Source organism: Candoia aspera, chromosome 13, assembly GCF_035149785.1.
Source record: "Candoia aspera isolate rCanAsp1 chromosome 13, rCanAsp1.hap2, whole genome shotgun sequence".
Lineage (NCBI taxonomy): Eukaryota > Metazoa > Chordata > Lepidosauria > Squamata > Boidae > Candoia > Candoia aspera.
Window position 1 is genome coordinate 4,918,774 of NC_086165.1, and position 26,765 is coordinate 4,945,538.

The window sequence follows — 26,765 nt, forward strand, 5'->3', positions numbered from 1 at the left end:
TGTGCAGGAGCTGGGACGAGCAACGGGAGCTCACCCCGCCGCGCGGTTTCGAACCGCCGACCTTCCGATCGACAGCTCAGCGGTTTAACCCGCAGCGCCACCGCGTCCCACCAATAGATACTTACTACTCACATAAACATACTGTAATTATTGTGAAGTAACCTCATTTCTTCTGGTGGATTTTCAGCTTCATCCTTAATCAATTTAACTTTATTGTTTGGAAAGATGCATTGTACTATATAACCCAGGAAGAACACGTAATTGAATTATCGTTATTTATAACTGATTCTATCCTTACTAAGATTGACCAAATACGGCTGACAAAAAATTCTTCTATCAAACCCACAAAACAAACATGAAAGATGAGGATCTGCAACTAACACCTATGTGCAACAGGTGAATAGCACATACATTGATTTCACAGCTACCTATGGCAACATAGCTGCAAATTATGCACTTTTTAAAGAATACCAGCTGATTCATCGTGAAATAATCCCCAAAACTCTTTTGTTGATTTCTTGGACCCTGACAAGTTTGAGAAATCAGAAATTTATCATTTGCAGTTACAATCCAACAGGAAATCCTTCAGAACAATCTCCATCCTCCTCTTCCACAGAATACTGTGGTTTTATCTTTTGCCTTCTCCTTACCTGCAATAATGCGTGGATATGCCTAGACTCATTACAATTTACATCCTGGCAAATTTTCAAGCATCACTTCTTTAATAAGTACCAAGTATCTTAATGAGAGAAGGTCTCATCCTCACCCTCCCCAAAACTCAGCCAAGCTTTGGCATGAAAATCCACAATTAAAAAGTAATTTATCAGAGGCTAAATCTCTCCCATACATCTTTTTGGGAAAACAAATTAACCGGAATGCATTAAGCTCTCAACAGACAGACCCCAGCATGAGCACCATGTCTTACAAAAGACGGTTTTACCACCTAACCAGTGATTTGACAGGCAACCCATCTCAATTTCTAAATCTGAGCGTAAGGGACACAAAGAGAGCATCATAAAATCTCAACATGCAGAGAGGAGTTCCTACCCATCATTTTGGTCAACGGTACCTCATCTTCTCTTTGGGATGTACAATTTACATACCAGAATAAGGAAAACAAATTGAGGACAGCCCGTCCCTCTTGGGGAACCAGCTCTTTTTCTCTTGCAAAAAGCGTAGTTTATGGACATCTTGGAGTTAGGAATCAATATCAGAGCAAAGGAATATAATCACCTGCTCTCTCTCTCTCTCATAGGAATCTACAGCTTTAGTATAAATTAAGAGATCCACTGCCCTCATCTTCACCTCTGCAGCCTCATTGCATGAGCCCGATGGGCGAAGGGGATGTTTACCTGGCCATCAGATCGCTGAGAGGGCAGGAGACGGGAGGAAACCCACTGCCCCTGGTGCAGATCTTCCCGGAGAAAAGCCTTGGGGGGGGGGAAGTAGGGAGCCCCGGGGCTTTTTCCAGGGAGAATCCCCCCTTTCCTCTTCCTCCCCAAGGGTGGAAGGAGGCGCCACCGCACTTAGTCAGCTTTTGACGGAAAGGGATGCCCTGCTCTTCAGCACCGGGAGACCCCCGTTTCCCCTTCCTGAGGGCCCCCCCGCATTGGGGAATGCCTTGCCCCCGGCCCAGCCTTGAGACAGGGGGACCCCCTCGCCCAAGCCCACAGGCGCCCAGGCACAGCACGGGCACTGGGGTGGGTGGGGGGCCGGGAGGGAGGGAGGGGGATGCTGGGCTGGGCGGGGAGGATGCTCTGGTCCTCTGCTTCATCCTGCCCCCTCCCCCCCTCCCCGGCCGGGCTCCCCGCGGCCCCCGGGATGGGGACCCGGCGCCTCCCACTGCAGCTGGGGAGCACGTGCCCCTTTGCGGAGGCCGGGCTGGGGGAGAAGGGGCAGGGCGGGGGGGCAAGGGGGCGCAGGCCCCCGCCAGGGACCCCCCCGGCCGTCGGAGGCCGATGGCGAGATACCTGCCGCCGCCGCTGCTGCTGCTGCAACCGAGGGTCCTCCTCGCCGGGCTCCGCCGCTCCGCTCTGCTGCAAGAGGGGAGCGGGCGGGCAGGCACGGGGGCGCGCGCGCGCTCCTGCCAGGCCGGCGCGGCCCCGCGCGGCCCTCGCGCGCCGGCCGAGCTTCGTCCGAGGGCACGCGCCCGGTCGGGGGCGGGCCCGCGGGGGCGCCGGGCCTTCCCTCCCTCCCTCGTCATGAGCCTCGCTATCCCGCCCCGTCCCCTCCTCTTCCTCCTCCGGTCGCCTTGGAAACAAGCCAAGCAGAGGAGGGGCAGGGCCTGGAGCCGGCGCTGGGGGGGGGAGGCGGGAGGAAGGGAGCGTGCGCACGGGCTGCTCGGCCGGTCACGTGACGCGCGCTCGCGAGTCAGCCAATCGCGGCGGCCGGCTGAGGGGGGTTTGTAGTAATAGTACGGGCGGGGGGGAAGGGGAGGGGGAGGAGGAGGCGGGAAAAAGGGAGGGGGGTCGCCGAGGGGTGGGGCTTCCTGGGTGGGGGAGGGGAGAAAGGGCCGAGTGGGGGTGGAAAGGTAGGGGGCCTCTATATACCCAATATCTGATATAATACAAATATCTAATATATAAAAATAAATGATATATAGAATACATAAAATATCTAATAGTGTATAATTATATATAATATTTATACATAATATATGATACATTAGTATCTGATCTTATTGATATACATAATATATAAAATGCATATGATATCTAATCTCTATATATAATGCATAAGATGTAACATACATGCCAGTATTATCTAATGTTATATATAGTATAGATAATATAAATAAACTATAAACTACATACATCATTTTATATAATTATAAGGTTGCTCAAAGTCACTCTTTGAGTGAGATGGGCAGTGACTAAATTCGAGATATAAATGAATAAATAATATAGAATATACAGTATATATATTCAGTATATATATACATATACATATACATGTATTTTGAACTGCCCAGTGACCAATGCTCTTTGTGTGGTCTGTAATAAATATGCCTAAAAGGTAATAATAGAATTCACGTTCAAAGATACCTAATGAAATCCAGTAAAATTCAAAATAAAGGTGCCATACAAGCCCAGCAGTCATTCTAATCTAAACTGATACATGAATGGGATTAAAATAACATTACAAAAAAAATCCCTGGAAAATGAAAAAGGTAAAAAAAAATAGAAATAGGATTAATTATGATAGTTAGATTTCGTTATTAGAATAATTGATGACCTCTCACGGTAAAAAGCCTAACTGGGTGCCTTCAGAGGGCTGGCAGCCTTCATCAGTCATGATAGCCCAATAGATTATAATCTAAAATAGAGGTATAAATAATTCTACAGTCTGCCTGGTGTTATGTGTGGGTTTATTATGGAATTTCCAGGATGGACAGCAGCCACACAACAAATAATGTTTTGGTGGCCATGAGGTTTTGGCTCTTACGGTTATGAAATTTTATATTTTTTATAAATGCAAATACCTCCAACAGTCACTTGCCCCAATTAATTTTTTACCTGAGTCATAAAATGAATAAAATGCTATTAAAAGAACAGTGGGTTAGTCATGTTTTAAGACATGTGGATGGTGCAATATTTAAGCAAACATGGAAAATCCTGGCCGAATATAGACAGTTTACACTGAAAAAAACAAAGGTGCCATGTGGCAAAAAGGGGGGGGGGTTGGAATATTTTTGAACTGGAATTTGCTAAGCAAATGAGAATTGTTCAGATTGCCATATTCATTTCAGTAGTTACGATTTGTATGAGTATTGGGGCTACATTATCTAAATAAAACAATAATAAATTGACTTATCTGATGAGATTTTTTTTTCTCCGGTGCATGAAGTAAAATTATTGGAATATTGGAAAAAATGTTGGACAGTAGGCAATAAAATAATGGGCAACTGCAGTGTAGTTTTCACTTTTAGGAAAGCCAAATGTAGAGACGTGTCTCTCCGGGAAAGGGTTTGTGAAACAAGAGGCCACAATTGAGATTGTCGTTTCTTGTGATCTGTAGCAGCATCATAAGAAATTTTAATCGCTAGGCAGGTTTATGCAAAAAGAAGTTTTTTACACAGAACATAAGGATCGAGTTTATAATTCTTGTATAATTTATAAGAATGTCTATGGGGAATGTCCTTCTAAACCAGGATATGCGTTTATTTACGTCTTTATCAATTTGTAATACGATGCATTCATTTCTGCCAGTCTGTCATTCCCAATACTCTCTCAGACTCTCAAGTTTGAGGTTTTAAAAAACTGAATAAAATAAGGATGGATGGAAATGCTCTTTTGAATTTAAAGCTGCAGTGCTAATTCAGCAAGCTTACTTTGGAATGAACATATTGGGATCAAGATTTAAGTTATCTCGCCTGTTATTAAGATCCTTGCAATATAATGTTGGAATTTATTTTCTCAAATATTAATATTTTCTCACTCAAATATTAATGTGATAGGTTAGGGAGTGTGCGAACTGCAGAAGTTTTCAAAACATATATTAGTGTTAAAAATGTTGCCTCTTTGTTCATTTATATACACTAGACTTAACTATTCAGAAAGAGCAGCTGCAAGATTAGATGCTACTGACTGGAGTTGACACTGAATCAAACCATCACATGGTCTTATGAATGCTTCAGAGAGAATATACCATGGAAATAAAGACTATTGATTTCTGCAGGGTAAGCCTCAAGCCAAGTCTAACGAATTAATATATACAAAATTACATCTAAAAAAATTAAAGATGCCTGTGAACCTTAAAATAAATGGTTACTATTGTCTTTATTAGTTTTTAAGGAGGAGTATATCAATCTGAGGGATTAAAATGTTTTTGGATCATGTCTCCCATATACTAACATACAGCCCTTTTCCAGTTGTTTAGAAATAATTGGAATAAATTATTTCCACCATTGTAGCTTGGACAAATATTCTGATATCTAGCAATTAAAAAGGTAAGAAACAGCAGGCTGGCTGGAAGCCGTAGAGGGAAGAGAAGCAGGAACTGGATTGCAGGATGCTTGATTATGATAGGGATCACACAACGAGAGAGAGCTGCTATATATTTATGGCTGGATCCTACCTGAGCATGCTTAGAGAATAAACCTGTAGGTTTTTAATCTTTTTTTTTTAGTAGGTCTGACTTTATCTGTGATTCTAGCTCTTCCTATATTTTGCCTTTCAGTCAAAAAAATGCTTCTCAAAGCATCTAAAAATTAGAGCTCCCTGTTCTAGGCTGCAAAAATCTGGAGGATTGTTAAATGGCAGCCATCTCTTTGCCGGCATTTCATGGTCAACCAGATTTTTGAACCCAGGTAAGATAAGTGATCATAATATAATACCTAAATACCTAACAACCCCTGATGCTTTATGTTCTTACTTCCCCACTGACACCAGAGATTAAAAAATGCTTCCCTTCCCTGTTTGTAGGGCCAAAGGTACTGATAATTGCAATTTTCTTTCTAATGAAAAGAGAATAAGCAACTTCCCTCTTGCTACCTGTTACTTAACTATTGTAAGGGTCAGATGTGTCTCTCACTTGCTATCCTGTTTGCCAGGATACCTTTCCAAAGGCCAGTAGCAGAGAGTTTTTCTTTTCAAAAGTTTGCTGAGGCGGAAACAGAATCTTAACAGTGTTCTCTCTTCAATGGTAATGGGTTCTCCTAAGTTTAAAAACACCGAATGACCATGATACACCTAATGACACGTATACAAAATATGCCACAAAGTATTTCAAAGGTTTCCTGGTTAGTGTACATGTGAATTTACGTACCTGTTAACAAATTTACAGATTCCAGAATGAAACTAGGCATTCAGAAATAATGGGACAGCTGTTCTCAACTGTACTCATGCATCCCTACTAAATGCATCTGGTTTTCAGGAGCATAGTTTGTTTGTTATGGGCACAGAATAGTCCCCAGGCCTCCTCAGTTGCTGTCAACCCTCAAAAATATTATAATAATAATAATAATAATGCTACTTGGCATTAATTATTGCATGTGCTGTTGTCCACAAAATGAATATTTCATATTTATCATATCCAAAATTAGAGCTCCGTTCTCTGTACTCAATGTTATTTTTATTATGCTGAAACACAACTAGCTGTTAGAATACTATCTGTGCAGTTTTGTGCTTCATGGCAGACAAAACTCCATCTGCGTGAATATATTTCTCTCTCGTTTAGCCTGCCAACAGTGAACAAATCTACATATTGAATTACGGCTTCACACGCTTATCTGAAAGTACGTTTTGCACTAAATATGGTTCAGTGGCATGGACTGTAACAACGCAGTCTATGCATACTAGTTCGAAATTAAATCCTCACTATGTTCAGTGGAACTAATTATTTAATCAAAAAAGCAGACTTGATTCGGAACCCAACAGACTATTACTGAAGTCATATCTCCCACTTAGCTATAATGTAGTTTGTTTCGTTTTAATTTATCGTCTTATATGACCCCAACAATGGTAGATTGCGAATTCTGGTTTTGGCTCAGCATGATGTGTGGATCCAGTCAAAAGTGTTTTATTCCACAAGTCCTGATTAAGCCATGGCTAAGATGCAGTGTGAACCAAGTATATGGCTGCGAATTCCTAATACCATCTAGATAGCACGTTCAAACGGCTCAAAGAAACTGACATATAGTGTAATTATAAAATACTTGGAGAGCTCCACACATGGCAATTTATGTTTTATTTAGCTAAGCATTATATGACTCTTGGCTCAAAAAAGAATCTTCACCTTAATCTGTTTAGTATATAATTGTGTTTCCAGCATCAGTGCTCCCAAGAAGGGTATAAAGATGGCAGCTTTCTTGTTTAATACTTCATATTGATAAGTAATCTGCCCTTAAACGTAGAGGCCATCATCACAATAAATTTCTCTATATTGATAATAGGTTGCGTGTTAGATTTTGATTTAGGAATACTTAAATCTTGGGCTGCTTGAAATAAATAGGATGTGTTATTCTTGATTAATTGAGGCCCTCTATATTTGATTGAATCCACTCAACATTAAATCTGGAAGCAAATCGGCATGAAGAAGTGTATCTTTTGTCAGTTCCGAATGGATTGGGATAAAGAAACACTTTGTCTCATTCTGTTCTCTTTCATTGTTCATTATGTGGTGTTACTGTTACTACAGCATCCTAAGCTTTGAAGAGAAGGGTAATTTAAAAAAAAAAAAAGAATAACCATGCTTCTCACAGAAATAACCCAAATGAAAAAGGCAGAGAGTGAGTACTTTAAATAGAATATTGAAGCTGTCTGTATATTGGCTTGAACTTTGGAAAGCAGGTTAATACATTTTAAAATAAATAATAAAAATCACACCCCCTTTCAAAATAAAACTCACTGTTTTAAGAAAGGCACCATTTTGAAGCAGGAGTGAGTAACCTATATTTCCACATGCGTGAGGAAGGGGTTGTAGTCCAAGAGGTCCCTTTTTAAAGTGAAACATTAAAGTGGGCAAGTGAAAAAAGGAACAAGAAAAGGAATATGGAACCTTGAGATTTGGAGGCAGCATATTCCCAATTTTCATTTGGTGGGCAGCAATAGAGGCAGAAGGCAGTTGCCTTGAAGCCCTGCATGTGTAATTCTTGGCTGCCTTTTGACCTAAGAGGAGGGAGTAGCTAGATTTGTGGTCTGATGCAGAGAATTGCTTTTATGTTCTGAACAATTAACAGTGGCCATTAAAGATGAATTTCTTTTTTTTATCCTTTTATTAAATTATAAAAAATGAATTTCTGATAGATCATTTGTGGCTTGGGCATTGTCATGTAAAATTATTATTTAGAAGCAATTGAAGCAAGTTGTGTCAAAATTTGCCAAAAGATAGAAAGTCTAAGAATGGGTTGAATTCCAATTTATATATGGCAGCATTTTGCCTTTTTATAGTACTAATGTATTTCCTTCCTTACATTAGGCAGGAAGATCACTGGCATCAACTTTTCACTAAGAATAATTTCCATCATCACAACAAAAAGATGAATAACTGCGGGTAGGTTGTCCTCTACAATCCGTCTTCAGGGAAACAGAGTTTTTGGGGTAGATTTATTCCTTTTACAGCTGCCTTCTTATGTCTGAGAAAATTGTATAAAAGCTAGAATATTTCATTACTCATGGTACAATTTAGGTATAGATGATTGGCTCACTTTATAAAACCGTAAGTTAAGCTGAGAATGCCTTTTCTCTCCTTATGTAGCCACTTCGCTCCTCCATGTGTGCGAACTGCAATTAAAATCAGGAAGTGTCTGATTTTTCCAGCAGATCTATGACTATCAGCTTTGGAAAAAAATAGATCAAGGATTGAAGGTTGTTCAAGTGTCCTGGCTTGTTCCAAAGCTCTTGGTGACCATTCTCCTAGAGGAGATGAAAAAAGAAACTACAGATATTCAGACATCCTAGAAGGATTGAAGACAGTACAGGCAGACAGTCAATCAAATCTAGTTTCATGTAACTAGCAACTTTTTTGATATTCCCCAGGGATAAAGCACGCTCCTGCTTTGCTTCTGATTCCTGTAGCTCAGTACTTGTTTCTTTATTGCTTAAAATGTTTTTCAACTTTTCAAGCTTGGAAAGGCCTGGAAAAATCAAAACACCGTAACAGTCCAAATAATCCTTCTATTGTTAGAGGTGCAAAGTGAAAAAGAATTATCTTGTTATTCATCACTGGATCTCTCTCTTGGCAAATGAAGCCAGCTTCACACAGGAGGGTAAACCTTTTCCTGATGGAATGTGACATTTGCTGAATTGTTATGGTATTGGGTCTTCATTGTTGTATTGGGTATAAAACAGTAAACCTTTATCTGGGTGAAGCCAGGAAAGGGGAGGGGAAGTGTCAGATGTGTGTGTTGTAGCTCAGGTCCATCTGAATTCTATACATGCAGAAATGATCTAGGTAGCCTCCGAAATTAGGCTAAGATAAAGATATTTTCGTTTCGAACTTGACCACGAATCTCTGAATGCGGCTCCCTGTAACTTCTGAGTGCTGCCACACCAAGCTGTGCCAATATTCCTGGCATCTCTTTGGCCCACCGTGGGCCGGTTGCTGAACCATGAAAACGAAAAGGGCTTGACAACATACTGCAAAATTAGTGAAGAGGGAGGCAGGTCTGTCATTGAAGAGGCCTTGCCTGATACAATAGCTATCATAATGAAGAAGAGGAGGGGGGAGATTTTGTAGGATATGATTGCCTGGATGGGTTCCCTAACTAGTATTGTCCCTCCAGATGAATAGCCACTTACTGTGGGAATGTCCCAGTGTTTGGCTGACAGTCAGCTTCCTGCTTTCTTGGCAAGCTGCAGTTCCTTGGAGGGGAAATTCTTGCCTTTCCAGAATTGCTGCTTATGTTTCCAGATCATTACTATAGTGCCGACTCAGGAACATTGTGCATCTGCTGCGCAAGCATACTTTCAGCGACACATTGCAGTGGGAATCGCATTATCCTGTGCTCCAACAGATTATGTGCTAAAGCACCAAAAAAAAAAAGTGCTCCTCTTTGAATATAGGAAATGGAGATGTTTGCTTTAACTCAAGTTCAGTGTGCAAAGAGTTCTAAGCGAAGAACATCACATGAATATCTTTTAAGTTTAATAAACGTGTCCAACTTGAGGGAAATGCTCCGACTTTTGTCCACGCAGACCTTGTCGGATTGATTGAACTCTGATGTGGAATTTATGAATGCATAATTAGTTAATTAGAATTAGCTACCAGATATTGCAGTGGGAAGCCCCTCAATCCTTGGAGCACCACACAAACCATCTGTATGAAGTATCCTTATAACTTCCGGTCCAATTACCTGTTTCAGAAACAATGGCACAAAGGTATACACAGATGCTCTCATCTTCAGCTGTTTCACATTCATTTAATGGAGGTGAGCCACAGATGCCCCCTCGCGCAAGGCTGGACTGACTGCAGATTGGGAGTTTTCTCTACTAGCTCTGCATGGTGTCTTCTTGGCAGTGACTCTTAAAGGTTTGAGTCAGACGTCATTTTCAGATCCCAATCCCAGAGATGCTAGGATCAGAATCTGCTCTCTCTCCATGGGAAGTATATTGTAAACGTAACGTGGTTCGTTAATTGGGGGGGTATGTGTTACTCTATTGCGTGAAATACAACAGTTGTATAATAGCTTAAAGACCAAAAAAAATTATTACGGCACAAAGGGACTAGAGGATTACAGTTCATTTTTGATCAATTGGGCTCTAGTATCCAAAAGTTTAAATAATAAAATTTAAGTCTTTAAAGTGGCATAAGCTTCTTTGTCGCTGTATTGTAAATCAAACGTTTGAAAAAAATGTTTCTAGAAGGCAAGCTTGGTAGCTTGAGCATGCTTGGTTGCTAATCAAGCACATTTTTTTGCTTGTTAACTGAAATAATTTTACGCTATTCAGGGTATTGCATTCTCAGACGCCCACACAGTCACATCTTAGAGAATTCTTCCGTGTGGACAATGAATTTTTGTGTTAATCTCCAGAATACCAAAATACATTTGTGTTTGCTTCGATCGTCTTATTTTCCGAAGTATGCTTAGCGTGAATACGTTTTAAATTATTTCCGGAGACTCGCCCTTCAAGGCTCAGTATACCTTTTAAGCAAAAGTCTTCTTTATTAAGCAGAATTATGGTTGCAGGCAGCATAACAGTAAGTTTCTACCTTCATTTCTCATACTAGAAATGTGGGTCCAGCATTTCTCAATATCTGTAACAATCCAGCTTTCAAGCACATGGGAAAAAGCGGTTGGGGTGGTAACCTGGGGGCATCTGCAATCCCACAAGCCAGCAGAAAGCCAGTATTGACTTTTGGCAGCCACCGGCTGAGCTCTCCCGCTTCTTCATCTCCTCCCTCAGGCATGATTTCAGTAGGTGGAAAGAGCATTGGAGACTATTACTGTCAACAAGTAAACTCTATTCATGCTGTTGCGGTTGTTCAGGAGGCATTGTGTCATTTTGTTTATCGTGTTATAAAAAAAACAGTCCGGCCACTAAAGGTAGTGTTTGATTCTAAGCAGGTTTAGTTATACTTCGACGTTAACTATACTTAGTTCAATAAAACCACCGAGTAAGTATAGGTAAGGTTACAATAATGGGTATTAAATAAGTAAACATCCGTGTCTCAAAAGGGGCAGGGACAAAGCCAGGTATTAAGCCATGTGGTTTTTACTTCCCTCTATTCAAGTTTCTTACACTTGTCATTTCTGCTTTTTGTTTGAGAAGAAATAACAATCCGTTGACAGACAAAAATGGCTTACGTGTAGTAGACACTATCTATAGGAGGAAGGTTGCCTTTCTCACTCTAGTAAAACCTGCCTGTAATCAGTTAATATAATCTTGTTGGACCTTCCTGGAAGCCTCCAAGAGGCCTCAGGGATGGTTTTTTCCCCATGGTAACCAGAGTAGCATCTAAAGAAAACAAAACTAGAAGCAGAATTTTCTCCTGTGCCAAAGGCATCAAAACATCCAAATCGGCATCGGTGATTTTTCCGTGGCAGATGGGCAAAGGTTAGAGATGTTATACACCACAATCCTGCCTATCAAACTGAAGATATATCCCGGTTCTGGGTTTTTTCCATATACTTCGGCTCTAATTTTCCAAACTGAAGGTGGGAAAAGCTCTTTTCTGTGGCAAAATAATATCCATCCATATCTGACTAAAGAATAGACAGTTCAGGACAACTGAAGGAAACAAAATAAGCTGAAGTCTTCAAGGAGAAATGTAGGACTGTGTTCGGTGTTAAACAAGCTGCACTTATGGGGCGGGGGGAGATCTTGCTGCAAATATTTAATGTTTTTAATCTATTATTTTTAATAATCTCTTGAGTCCGACGACTCTTGGGGACTACATGGACATACCCCAGTTGGCTTGCTTTTTTTTTTTTTTTTGGCAATAACAAGGAAATTGTTTGCCATGCCTGTCTTCCAAGATTTTTACAATTTATTTATTTATTTTCCGGCCTAGGCCCCAGCAAATTCGGGGGGGGGGGAAATGCGGTACAAATATTCTTCATGAATGTTCGTATCCTGCCAAAGCCATTTGTTTGCACAACTAGTTTAAAACGCCTTATCTTGATTCCCCCCCCCCCGTATCAAAATGTTGGAAACGTTTATATTAATGCTGTGGTACTAGCCAGGGTTCCTCTGCTGTACAGGAGCTCTGCTCTAGGGGACAAACGCCTGACAGAAGGGCCTTCGTCACGGCTCCTCCTGCCTGTAGCTCTGCCGGTGGCATTTTTGCCAGTGCTGTATTCGTTAATCAGCCGAACCGCCCTACAAACACCTTGAAGGTGAGAATTCTTTCTATTTCAAGGTTGAAGCGATGAAAACAAAGAAGGCCTTTGTAAGAGGAGAACTTGTCCTAACAGCCAGGAACCACGCTGAGACAAGGAATAGCTCTCTAGTACTTTATTACTGCTACATTAGCCAGAAAATCCTAACAAACTGAAGAAGCGTGGGAAAAACCCAGACAGATCAACCCCAAAAGCTAAGGCGGGTCTGATCTGTGTCTCTTTGAATGGCTGCTCAACTCCCCACTACTACGCCTGCGTTTTCCCCCCGGGATAGGGGCCCCCTCCTGCTCGCCCTCAGTGCTCATGACAGAACTCTCCCTAAGGGGACAAAAGTGTTTGCTTTTCTAGCCTCCCCCCAGCCCCCCCAGCCCCCACCGGTATCTCTTCTTGCCGGGCTACTGCATATTCCCCAGTCGTCTTAACCCCTAGCGAGGGAAGTATTATTGTCAGCTGTAATCATTCATTTGGTATTTGCCTGGCCAGCACCATCAAGCAATCCACTGCAAGTTGGCTTCTCCCAAACTGGCAGAACCTAAATGCCACCTCCTATTCCTCTCTCCTCAGCCAACTATATTACAGTCTGTGGATCTTTCAGCTGGGTATTAAAGAGTCTTTGATGCTAAGCCTGGTCAGTTTCGCTCCTGGGCTACCGACCGCCGCGCCTGCAAAGTTAACCCAAGCTGTGCTGCAGAGCATCGCTCCCACTCTTGGCCAGTAGGCGCTGGAGACACCCTCCTCTGCTTAGCTGAAGAAAGGAGACTTTTGGTCTGCGGCACAAACAGTGAAGAGAGTCAGCTTGCCCATCCGGTTTCACACTTACTGTCAGAAATGGTTAAATCATTGACCCTGCTATATGGAGGAGCCTTTTATTTCAGGGCAGGCAAGACTGTATAGCGCTTCCCACGTGGATTGGACTATAATGCTCTTCATCCCCAGTCAGGATAGTCATTGGTCAGGAATGCTGGGAATCACACCCTCAAACATCTGTTTCTATTGTTTCCCTGCCCACAAAATGTGACTGGTAGCATCTGTGTTAAACTACTCTCCATCGGTGTCAAAAGCCTCATGCCAAACGCATGCAGATTCTCATACACATTTTAGGCATTGGAAGAAATATATATATATATATATATATATATATATATATATATATATAGTCATTTTTAGGATTTAATTCTATTTACCTACTTTTTTGCATTGGAAGAAATATATATATATATATATATATATATATATATATATATATATAGTCATTTTTAGGATTTAATTCTATTTACCTACTTTTTTGCATGTGATTTGCTTCTAATAAAAGTGTCGTTCTACTGCAGATTTTAATGTGTTTTTTCTACCATTTAGACAGTAACAGTGAAAGGTTCAAATTATGAAGGTGGAAAAGCCAAACCATTTAATCAGTCAGTTTCAGAAAACTATTACGGGGTCAGAGAAGCAGTAGCTAACCGAAAGGAAAAGGGTGTGCTAAGATACTTCAGAAACACAGGAAGTGTTTGAGGAAACCCTAGCCTTTGCCAAGAAACCATTTTTGCTAAGAGACTAGTCCACCTTTCCACATGACCGTATCTTGGGTGTACAATCTTCAGTGCAATTATTGACATGGGGAGGCCTATCTCTGCACTGAAATCTCCTGAGTCTGAAGGGATGGATGTACAGAGACAGTGGGACAGGCCAGAATAACGGTGTACCACCAAGGATCGCTTAAAAAAACATTCTGAATACTCCACTGAGTATGTGGGTCACTGTATTTTTACGACAAGGTTCCAAGTAAAGTGGTATCATTTTGCAAACAAAGTGAGTCACCCTGTCAGTTCCAGCTAGAAAGATTATTTCTGACACCATGTCACAAAATATTTCAGTGAGACAATCAGTTGCTGCTAGAGATTCACTGACATATACATTTTTTTTCGTATGAGTACAGCATTCCTATTTGTAATGCAAAAACTGAGATTTAGTTTGTATGGGCAGTTACCATGGCTGCGCATCCAAAATGCAAGTAGTGTAGCTAGAATGAGAGAGAGAAATATATATATTTATATTTATATTTCCCCATGGCAAATCTAGAATTCTGGAAGATGCTTCAGCAAATCTGGTTAGGAATAGTATGCTTCTAGAAAATAAATCTTGTGATAGGTTCTGTTCCCTTAGGTTTATGAAAAATAATGACTCTATTGTGGGGGTAAATTGACAATATTTTATGCATAATTTCCTGAATAAGCCATAGTGGCCTGGATAATAACCATAAGCTATGGTTTACGTGATCCTATACTATTTTTCACCAGCTAAGCATAGGGGGCCATCCCTGATTTAATGAGGTCTGAATTCCCTGTGCAAAGAACATTTCTGATATATGCATTTCAGAATCTGAAGATGGTAATTTTAAAAACCGAGAAGAACATTAAACAGTATGTGCCTTTACCATTTCCTGATTCTCTCCTTCCGTATTCAAAACTTTTAGTAAGTCTAAATATAGGTAGGGTTAATAATTTAAAGTGTCAATCTCATTGTATTTACTTCATTTCTAGATATTAATGTGAAACAATAGTGATACAGTATTTTTGAAGTTAATACTTTATTCCAGTGTTTTTCAACCTTGGCAACTTGAAGATGTGTGGACTTCAACTCCCAAAATTCTGAGAGCTGAAGTCCACACATCTTCAAGTTGCCAAGGTTGAGAAATACTGCTTTATTCCATAGTTTATCAAGAGTTAGGATTATCATAAGCATAACCATAAATACAAATATTTACTTCACAGGGATACTCTGTACATTTTAATCTTATGGGATTGTACCACAGATTATGAAGCCAAGAAAGTAATGCTCTGCATTATGGGGAAAGGAAGTTTGAACCCCCCGCCCCCAATAAATTGAGTGCCTCCCCTCCTCAGAAAGAATCTCTTCATTCAACACAAACCAAAGTGTCATCAAAGGACCCTGCAGGATATTTACCTTTTGTGCAGCCTCATGTTCTTGCTGATTTCAGAGAAAGGACTGTTTGATTCCCATCTGGGCTTAACGCTCCTTCCATTAAGTAAACGAGATTTCCTTTGATGGCTTTCTTTTTTTTACAGAAGCAAACATCGAGAAGCCTACCTGGGAGCTATAGGTTAAAACAAAAAGGAGTCTGAATTCCATATAGTGCTTTCTGAATAATCTTGTGCACAGAGCTGTTTGTGTGTGTGTGTGTGTATTTAAAGCAGTATTTCTCAACCTTGGTGACTTTGTGCTGGCTGGGGAATTCTGGGAGTTGAAGTCCACGCATCTTAAAGTCGCCAAGGTTGAGAAACACGGGTTTAAAGGTTTCAGAAGAAACCATGAAAATATAGGGGCCTACAAATATAGGGACCAATCTGATCCTGTTGGGCCACTCGTCATTCTAGCTCTAGTTGGACGTGATTACGTGACTACTGGCCACCCTCCAAGAACCCCTGTGAGGGCCCTCCTCTGCCCTAAAGGGGCCATGGACTGAGCGTGGATCCCCTGCATACCGACCTGTGCTCTGCGACAGAACCACAGCCCTTCTTCAAACGGGGGGATGCGGTTTTGAGTAAGCCCTACAATACCTTGGGATGTTTTCCCAGGAGCAAAAACGGTATGTCGGTATTCAGCACAGCTGTCTAATCTTCCCCTTGGCCTACAGCCTATGTCTTCCTCCTGTCCCTCTGTCAGGATTTCTGTACTTTCCTTTCCACATCTCTTTAAGAAAGCCGGAACCTGTCTTCTGAATTTGGGAAAGCTAAAATAAAGGAAAGCAAGTCAAACGATGGCGTGCAAATTGAGCGATGCACTTTGCGTCCTGGTGAGTTAAACAGCTAAAACTCTTGTCTTTTACGATTCTGGATCACGCCGTAAGTACAGCTGTGAAACTGCAGGATTTTTGTATCTTGCTTCCCCTCAAAAGACATGCGTGCAGTGAAAATGTAGGTCTTGGAATTGGGCTGTGTCAGATGTGAAAAACAGGTGATAAAAATACCCTCGTCACATAAATAACACTTAGGCAACGAGTTGTCCTAAGGGCAGTGACATAAAGCTGGGCCTGCTTATGGGGATGAGTTAAAAATATGGGTGCCTGTATAATTGTGTGCAGGAGCTTCTTTGAAATGCAAGCCACGGGAATTAGTGCATTCTTTGCTTTAAGGAAACACAGCTAGTTTAGAGCAGCTTGGAACCTCCGTACAGTTGAGTGGACTTAAGCATCTATTAAACTTGGTAACTAGAAAATTGGCTGCTTTTTTGTTTACGTTGCTATTTGGGAGCTGCTCTGAAGTTCACCCAAGTGTCAGTGACGGGGCATTTTCACTTTATGACCAAAGCCCTCTGCGAGCCACAAGGCTGCGATTCCATGAGAACAAAGGGGCGGTTCTCCTGCCCATACTTGGCCTCTGCATATACTTTTGACTGTGTCTCAACCTCACCCACGTTGCACTATGCGGTCATATAAACCTCTGGCTTTAAGCATCAGGTACATAATGCCAAATCTTGGGGATGAACACACCGCCTTACCTTTAGGCACATGGTTGTAATTTGGAGCCAGCAGTTGGAATATTAACACCCAGGTAAGCCCCTTTTCAGTTTGTTTGGTTGTTGTTTTTTAACTGATGCCGTTGGCTGTTTTGAACTGTATTATCTTACCTAGATATAAAGGTGGTGAGGCATAGGAAAAAGCTATAAGGAAGAACAGAGGCTGTACTTACATAATCCAAGGAGTTGTCCTTTCATGTTTCTATTGCAGAATTGGGGCATATAGAGAGACAGTAAAGAAATCAAACTTCCTTGCAAGGATCATCATTATTTGGTTATCGTTATAGAGTAAGCATAGATTTTCTCAGCTAGTGATAAATCAGTATATGATTATCCTTCATTGATAAGAAGCCAGGTTGTTTCAGGCATTTTATTTTCACAACAATGGCACGCACGTATGTTCTTCAACGCAAAAGTCAAGATATTTCAAGTGAAAAATTAAATGTGGACGATCCCAGGTCCACAAGGAAAATATGATCTAGTGATTAATTAGATATTGGGAGGCAGTTCCGGTGTAAATTTCTTGCAGCAAAGTTATACAAAGAGAAAGAACATATGGTGTTATTCTATTTATTTTATCCTATTTTTCAAAACATTACTGCAGAAGGAAAATAAAATTTAAAAAACAAGAATATATATTTGAGGAAAGCAGCGTGTAAGTTAACATGTTGTTTAGCTGAGTGTAAAATCGGGTACTTCACCAAGAATTCCCTCAGGCTAAAATGTTGTATATCTGAAAATGAGTTCCCTTGAAATCAGTTCATTTTATTTTGGACTATATTTGCATAGAATTGCTTTATGAACATGTATTAAGGTTTCATAATTAGATTTTAAAATACTTTTGAATCTACAAGTTAACTATATTTTAGGATTTTCTTGTAAACATTTAGTTTTGATTTTTATTTGCCCTGTATAACTTGATAGAGGTAATAGAAGTTACAATACATCTTGTTCTGAGGGTGAGCTTGGTCATATACCCTCATCCTTCCAGCCTGAGTAAAACATAGTTCTCCAGATTGATTCAAAGTTGTAGCTAAATAAATGAGATTGAATTTTGGATGTTTGCTCATTTATCTATTGAATGTCTATCTCACTGCAGTCTTGTGATTCTCAGTGGGTTACATGATGTACCAAAAATTAAAATACCCACATTATGATTAAAGCAACAAAACTGAAATGAAATAATATCTTATGCATGCCTACTTAGAAGTAGGTCCCTTAAAAGTCTATGGTATTTACTATGAACAGCCCAGTGCTGCAATTCCTTAAGACTTCCCCTCCTGTCATCACTCCCTCTCTCATCCTTCTCCTACGGCTGTGTTTCTCAACCTTGGCAACTTTAAGCTGTGCGGACTTCAACTCCCAGAATTCCCTAGCCAGAATTCCCCTAGCTGGGGAATTCTGGGAGTTGAAGTCCACACAGCTTAAAGTTGCCAAGGTTGAGAAACACTGCCCTAGTGGGTGTTTCCTGGAGATTCTGCGTCGTGTATTGTAGTACTTGTGAAATTTTCCTGCACCGTATAAATTCTTTAACTGGGTTTCAGAAATCAGAGTTTCCTAATATTCACATACTCTCTTGATAACTGGTATGAGAAATGTATGCCTGGTGTTTACTAAAGCAGCTGCATCTGCAAAGGTCTTTCAGGGCTAGGTGAAGCTACATAATGGGTTTACTGAGGGACACGGCTGAATTGAGATTGATTTAACCAGCAGTTGACCTGCAAGATGAGTCCTAAAAATAGCCAAGAGCTGGTGTACCCTACCTGCAGTTGTGTGTTGCAAAGGTCAAGTTGCGTTTCAGGATGTGTATACAAAAGTTATTTACACCAATGGTCTCTCTAAATTAGCAAGGTTTTCAGGCCCCCAATTAAATTACAAGTAGTCCCTGCATGTTTGTAGTTGTTTTAAAAAATAATGCATACAGCGGTGCTACTTAAACCTCTGAAAAAATAAAACATGTAAAATATTGAAATACATGTATAAAAACTGGTTAGGACAGGCAGATCAGGAGCATTTGTCCAAACTGGCTCCACGCTTTATTCTTTGTTTTGAAGATGCAAGCCCTGTTTGGCAGTTGTGGTATTGTAATATTTGGGAACTCGGGCGATAAATAGGTTGATAGTTAATATAACCTATATACATTTAATTATTAAAAGGGGCATCTTTATTTCTTGCTCAACCTTAACATTAATGAATAATTGGTTTTATACTGGGGCGGGGGGGGGAGGAGGTATTCATGCAAATTTGTTCGTTGCTTTAAGGCTTGGGAGCCCTTCTTTTAGCTATTTTATTTATTTATTTTTCATCCCACTGCACTCCCATGGCTCTCAGTGGCTACAGGGTCGCAGTAAAAGTAACAAAACAAAATACAATCCAAACTGTAAAAACAAAAGTAGGAAAGAAAAATAATAGAAACTGATTTCCTGGAAGATCCTTGGAAAGAGCTCTGTTTTGAGGGAGGGGGCCAGACCGATCTCAGTGGGCCCCCTCCCATTCCAAAGTGTTGGTGCTGCTACAGAGAAGTAGCATCTACCAGGATCAGCTTCCCAGATATCCCAGCAATGTGGGAGAACAAGGGGCCCCACCCCGCACAAGCTCACTGGCTAGGATGAAGCTGGGTGGAAGAGGCGCAGGCATGTGGGTGCCAAGCCACAAAAGGCTTTGCGGATGACACCAACGCTTTAAATTCTGCTGAGCACTGGACCCGGAACCAGGGCTGGGCCCGCAGTAGAGGTGCAGTATGCTCCCAATATCAGGAGCCAATTAAAACACGGGCTGCCCAATTCTGAACTAGCTGTAGCATCCAGGTGGTCTTTAAAGGCTGCCCCATGTAAACCGCACTGCAGTAGTCTATGCAGGTAGCGATGAGAGCATGCATTACAGTCCCTCAGTCCTCCCGCATCAGGTGAGGATGGAATTGGTGCCCCAGCCAAAGCTAGACGAAGACTCTCCTAGCTATGGCCTCCAGAAGGTCCCCCAAATTGTGAACCTGCTCCTGGACAGGGAGCACCGGTCCATCTGGGGGTAACCCTGGCACCAAAAGAGAAACCTAACGTAGAGCAACTCTGTCATGGACTCTCCCTTGCAGACTCCCGCAGCCTCCACCATCAGCCTCGAGATCAGCTCCAGCAGGCTGGAAAGAGTGGCTGGTGCACCACCCCAACTTGTCTCTGAAGACCAAGCTGGTGTGCAGGCACTCAGGCCCCGGCATCTCTGTAAGGTGTCCCTCATATTCAAAGTCACTCACCTGCCCTGTGGCCTTGGCATCGAGCCCGCTGAAGGATCCTATACCCAGCTGGGCAGATTTCAGATAAGGCAGCCTTTTTGCATGCCAGCTCTTCATGATCATCTCCACCCCCTATTTCAGTTGAACATTTCTCTGCCAACCATAAAGTTGGGGGAGGTTGACGGGCCTATGCAGCTTGAGCCCCAGGCTCCTGAGTTCCCTTTTTTTACTTAAAATATAGTAATGATTTCCTCTCTTAATTCTTACAGCTATTTTTTCTGTTTAACAAAAGAATTGCTAACACCAAGAGGATAATACTAATTAACCTTCCCCATATTCAGAAATTGATATTAAGATAATTGAGTGAGTCAGTTAATAGGGTCTTCTTCACTCAGCTTATTAGACAGCAACAAAATGGGGTTTAATTTGCAAACAGAAGTATTTAATTAAAGGCAATGTAGTTCTTTAAAGCCTCAGTACAGTAATGCTTTGCCTGCCCATCCTAGATAGATAGTGCTGCAATTCTGATTTAAAAAAACAAGTACTAGCTCAAAACCCATGAAATAACAACACTGGGATTGGGTGATCTCATGTTGACATGACATTGTCAGGATATGCTGTACCCTAAAGGTTCCGTCCCCAGAAGAGGGTTACTATAAAGCAGCTAAAGTTTAGGACTACCTCCGAATCAACTCGGTGAATTTAATTCAGCAGATCATTTTGAAGGATCCCTGCAGTGTCTGAGCGTGTTCATTTACTCCTTGGAAGATTCCCAGGAATCTAATAATTCTGTTGGAACAAAGTAACACTGAAAAAGTCAGATTTTTTTTTTTTTCAAATTAGTACCATTGAGTTATAAAGCCAACGAAGTTTTGCCAAGTGCAAGGAAGGTTTCCCCGTTATATTTAAAATTAATTGAGTGTATGTAGAGCCTTAGAGGTATTTGTTATCTATAGTGAGTAGGATAATGTATTCAGTTTTGATGTTTAGCCCAAGTAGCTGTTAATCAGATAGCAGACATCTGGATTAAAACAAGGTGTTTTTGTCTTCAGGGCAATTTTCGAAGAATAGCCTGTGTCCAAGAATTACAAATTGTGGTCGGAATAATATGCGAACAGGTAATTCCATGAAAATTTTTGTTTATTCTAACATTAATATACAGCTCTTTGGAATAATGTACATTTTACATATCTAGATGTTCAAGCTTTGATTGTTTTGATGGCTAGTCAGAATCTGTTTACTAACACCTATGATCTTTAGAGAATTCAAAGTCCTTTATATAGTTGTTGTTGTTGTTTATTCGTTTAGTCGCTTCCGACTCTTCGTGACTTCATGGACCAGCCCACGCCAGAGCTTCCTGTCGGTCGTCACCACCCCCAGCTCCCCCAGGGATGAGTCCATCACCTCTAGAATATCATCCATCCACCTTGCCCTTGGTCGGCCCCTCTTCCTTTTGCCCTCCACTCTCCCCAGCATCAGCATCTTCTCCAGGGTGTCCTGTCTTCTCATTATGTGGCCAAAGTATTTCAGTTTTGCCTTTAATATCATTCCCTCAAGCGAGCAGTCTGGCTTTATTTCCTGGAGTACGGACTGGTTTGATCTTCTTGCAGTCCAAGGCACTCTCAGAATTTTCCTCCAACACCACAGTCCAAAAGCATCTATCTTCCTTCTGTCATCCTTCCTTATGGTCCAGCTCTCGCAGCCATATGTTACTACGGGGAACACCATTGCTTTAACTATGCGGACCTCTGTTGTCAGTGTGATGTCTCTGCTCTTAACTATTGTATCGAGATTGGTCATTGCTCTTCTCCCAAGGATTAAGCATCTTCTGATTTCCTGACTGCAGTCAGCATCTGCAGTAATCTTCACACCTGGAAATACAAAGTCTTTCACTGCTTCTACATTTTCTCCCTCTATTTGCCAGTTATCAATCAAGCTGGTTGCCATAATCTTGGTTTTTTTGAGGTTTAGCTGCAAGCCAGCTTTTGCACTTTCTTCTTTCACCTTGATCATAAGGCTCCTCAGTTCCTCTTCGCTTTCAGCCATCAAAGTGGTATCATCTGCATATCTGAGATTGTTAATGTTTCTTCCAGAGATTTTAACCCCAGCCTTGGATTCCTCAAGCCCAGCATGTCGCATGATGTGTTCTGCGTACAAGTTGAATAGGTAGGGTGAGAGTATACAGCCCTGCCGTACTCCTTTCCCAATCTTAAACCTGTCCATTGTTCCGTGGTCTGTTCTTACTGTTACTACCTGGTCGTTATACAGATTCTTCAGGAGGCAGACAAGATGACTTGGTATCCCCATACCACTAAGAACTGGCCACAATTTGTTATGGCCCACACAGTCAAAGGCTTTAGAATAGTCAATAAAACAGAAATAGATGTTTTTCTGAAACTCCCTGGCTTTTTCCATTATCCAGCGGATATTGGCAATTTGGTCCCTGGTTCCTCTGCTTTTTCTAAACCCAGCTTGTACATCTGGCAATTCTCGCTCCATGAATTGCTGAAGTCTACCTTGCAGGATCTTGAGCATTACCTTACTGGCATGTGAAATGAGAGCCACTGTTCGATAGTTTGAACATTCTTTAGTGTTCCCCTTTTTTGGTATGGGGATATAAGTTTATTTTTTCCAGTCTGATGGCCATTCCTGTATTTTCCAAATTTGCTGGCATATAGCATGCATTACCTTGACAGCATCATCTTGCAAGATTTTGAGCACTGCTTTAGCCACTTTACTATTAATTATGAAGGCTACTCCATTTCTTCTGTGGTCCTCTTGTCCACAGTAGTAGATCTGGTGGTCATCTGATGTGAAGTGTCCCATTCCAGTCCATTTCAGTTCACTGACGCCCAGAATGTCTATCTTTAATCTTGACATCTCACCAATAACCACATCCAATTTGCCCTGGCTCATAGATCTTACATTCCAGGTTCCAATGGTGTGTTGATCCTTAGAACATCGGATTCGCCGTTCACCACCAGCACCGTCGGCCGCTAGCCGACCTTTCGGCTTTGAGCTAGCTGCGTCATCACGTCTGGGGCTAGTTGAGCTCATCCTCTGTTCCTCCCCAGTAGCATTTTGACCATCTTCCGACCTGGGGGTCTCATCTTCCGATGGTATACCGACATATCTCTGGTTGTACTGATCCATTTAGTTTTCACGGCAAGAATACTGGGGTGGGTTGCCATTACCTTCCCCAGGGATCGCATTTAGTCTGACCTCTCTGTCATGACCTTCCCGTCTTGGGTGGCCCTTCACGGTTTAGCTCATGGCATCATTGAGGTGCTCAAGCTCCAGCACCACGACAAGGTAACGATCCTTTGCTGAAGTGTGGTTTCATATCCATGTTCAAATGCAGTGTCAATTAACTGCTGACTGCTTTCTATGTATCTACTGTGCAGTTCCAGGACTGGCTTTTGGGAAGCCAGAGAATCTGGCGCTACAGAGGGGGAAAGTCAGCTCATAGATCATTGATACTGACAGTCCTTTAAGGGGAAGTGAAAGGTTGGCTGGGGTGGAAAAGAAACTTGTGATTAAGCCCAAGGGTCATACTGTAGATGTATGACTCACAGCGTCACGGAGGTGCTCAGGCTCCAGCACCAGGACAAGGCAACGATCCGTTGCTGAAGCCTTTATACAGTGGATGAACTTAAACATACTCTGAATTGTGGTTTGCTGGAGAGTCAACGAGTGTGTCGTTCACATTGGTCTTTCTTCTCATCACACGTGGGGCATAATACATTTCTGCCTTTTAAAATCATTGTAATACACTTTTATACCCAAACTGACAAATTATAATTTGAGCCATTCTTCAGAACCCAGAATCAAACTGTGAAGTGCAATTTGATGATTCCCTGGTCGTTGTCGGTACCTTAACATCCTTACATTAAGCCTGCTACATAGGTTAGTTTTGCTATGCTTACATTTCAAACGAGTGGCAGAAGTTTCAAAAGGACAGGTTTCTTTTCTTTTCGCAATTTAATCCTAGCAGTGAATTTCAAACCGGGAATTTCAGTCTCTTAGCACTGGATTACAGCAGCGTCTTTCAAGCTTGGCAACTTCAAGATGGGTGGACTTCAAGTCGCAGAATTCTGGGAGTTGAGCTCCACACATCTTGAAGTTGCCAAGGTTGAGGAACACTGGATTACACTCACCCAAAGATCTGTATGGCCCTGTGGAGAAAAAACAAATCAGGAAAAGGGAGCAAATTCTATACTCCTACAAATTAACTTTTTTTCCATAGGATAAGTGGGCAAATGTTTTATGGTCAATCCCCTAGGAAAGCAGGTAATTTCCAAGGACGGTGGGAATCAAACAGGCAGGAAGAATAGACACTTCTCATACGAGACTGATATTGTTAGTAAGATCATTCAGAAAAGGGGGTTGTGTTCCGTGACTTTCCAGAGATGAGAGAGTCCTCTGTTTAGTTTGCAGACCTATGGCCTGTGCTCCAGTACTCAGGGAACCCGGGAGAGAATGGTTTCTCTCCCTGAGGTCTGAGGAACAGTCCTAACCTTCCATCAACTTCTGAAGCTAGTTCTCCTGGCCCTTGAAACTTCAGCATCAGGAAGAGGAGAAAGGGCTGGGCAGGGGCATGGCCGAGGGGCTCTGGTGCCGACAGCTGGGCCGTGAAACTTCTGACAAATTTAGAAAAGCCCCTGCATTTATCTAAGCAACTTTCCTCTCCTTCTTCGTTATGGATTTACTCATGGGGAAATGTAAAAGCCTCTGCGCTTTACTTCTACCTTCAGTCATGTCGAAGCCTTTGGCCCTGGAGAGCTCTCAGATAGCCTTTCAGACCTTGCTGGTCTGGTTCTGAGCTTCAGGCAAGTTTTACTGACTCGTAAGCCCTAAACCTTTAAGTTACGGATTGTAAGTCTTCATATTGGTTTTCCCCAAATTTTAAAACATGTGAGAGGAACTTTTAAAATAATGCCTTGGAATTTTTTTTTTTGAACAGAGCTTCTGGTTTTTGGTATAATACATTGAAATCACATTTTAAAATTCTTAGGATTTATTAATTTCATACCTTCCCAAGCATTGAGGAGATTTCAGTCACTCAAAGGATATATTTCTGGAGTTTGATACTTTCTATGTAGCAAGCTTTAAACTACCCTACCAAATAAAGATGAGTAAAAAAAAATTAGTATGGATACTTCCAGCTGCGAGGAGAAATCAGTGAAAATATCGCTTCCAAATTTTTTAAAGATATTGTTCCTTAAACCTGTTGTAGTCCATGCTCTGCAACCAAGGTAGTGACATTGGTAGAGACATGATTGTATTAGAGGAGGCTTAGATATTGATACTCAAGGATGAGGACAACATACTTGGATACTTTTAGTTAGCTACCTGTTTGTTCAACTATTGCCTTTTTGGCTCATGTTGTCAGATAAAACTGGGATGGATGCATGGATCTAAAGCTAGATACCTTTTATTTGAGAGACTAGTCTCCATCTGTTAGAAAGAGGTGATAATTAGGTCATTCCCAGGGGGGGAAAAAAGTCAAATCTAGACCCTGAAGGCATAAGCAATTGCAGGCTTGTTACAAACTTCCTCCTGGGCAGGGTGCTAAAAAAAAATCTGTTTTGCCCAAATGCATTTGGAGTTGTTTAGAAACCACTTGCTTCAGTGCTTTTGGGGCAAACAGATGTTTTAGATTAATCGCAATCAAATTTAAGACTGGATTGGAAAAAGATGAATGTTTAGAGAGAACGTATCTCATAAGGTAGAGAAGAGATGAGAAAGGGACAGGGAAGGTGGACAGGGGGACCCCTTTAGAGGGGTTCTCGCTAGATTTCAATTCTTTGACCACGGAATTCTTCTGGATAGGCTGTCTGAACTGGGCTTTGGGGAAGTGAGGCGCTGTGTTGTTGCAGTGATTCCATTGCTTGTTCAATGGGCCATTCAAGAAGATAGGGGTGAGAGCGCACGGCTCTGTCCTCTGGCAGGTATGATCTGGGATTCTGCGGAACTCTGTTTTATGCCTCATATTTGTTGGATATTTGCTACAATGCTATAGCTTTCTATTTATGGATGATGTTCATTCTAGACATTATCTCTAACAAATTACTAGTTTGCAAACTGTTAATTACTTTATTTTGACTGTAGCCATCGATACACAGGTTACAAGCCTTAACCTCAGATTTGCATTCTGTTCAAAACACTAACTTCTGGCACAATCAAGGCCCTGTCCTTTCTTCTCTACAGTCAGAAGCAAACTTCTTCACCAAGCAAAACTTTCAGAGTAAAAATAGAAATTCTGGTCGGCTGAGTTTAGTTTGTCAGCGAAGAACAGTACTGGATAAACCAGCTGGTCAGGTTATGATTCTATAAACCAGACCTATTGATGTGGAAAGTACTGGGCTGTTCCCCACCCTCCTGGCATGGCTCCTTTCCTGCCTATGGTGTAACAGCTGGGAGGGAAGATCTCAGTTGGTAGCGGCCATGAAAGACACCCCCCCCCATTTCTACTAATCATATAGTCGGCGAAGTATCAAGACCTGAATCATCTTTGCTTTTCAGTATTTGGGAAATGTGGAATTGTCAAATAGTCCAACAATTTGTAACGCAGCTCATGTTCCCGATGGCGGCAGCAGCAGCAGCACCAGGCTTCCAGATCAGGGTACTCTCCTGCCCCACATAGCAATGACTGCAACACCCAATGTGCAAGATAGCACCTGACTTTCACTGATATGTGATGCTCTTTTTGAACCGAGATGGCTT

General features: G+C 41.6%; 1 protein-coding gene across 6 annotated transcripts in view; it reads left to right on the forward strand.

The window, feature by feature from the left end:
• NRG4 (neuregulin 4) overlaps window positions 1–26,765 on the forward strand; it is a 47,748-nt gene that overhangs the window by 13,173 nt on the left and 7,810 nt on the right. Inside the window, exons 2-4 of one of the 6 annotated variants that reach the window (XM_063314275.1) lie at window positions 4,542–4,678; window positions 7,918–7,992; window positions 21,092–21,157. In XM_063314275.1, the coding sequence (XP_063170345.1) occupies window positions 21,148–21,157 (10 nt within the window). In that variant the 5' untranslated portion in view covers window positions 4,542–4,678; window positions 7,918–7,992; window positions 21,092–21,147. Of the gene's footprint in view, window positions 1–4,541; window positions 4,679–7,917; window positions 7,993–14,924; window positions 16,849–16,908; window positions 17,102–20,943; window positions 21,158–26,765 lie in introns of those variants that run through there. The other 5 variants (XM_063314276.1, XM_063314274.1, XM_063314279.1 and 2 more) reach the window with 5 other exon arrangements.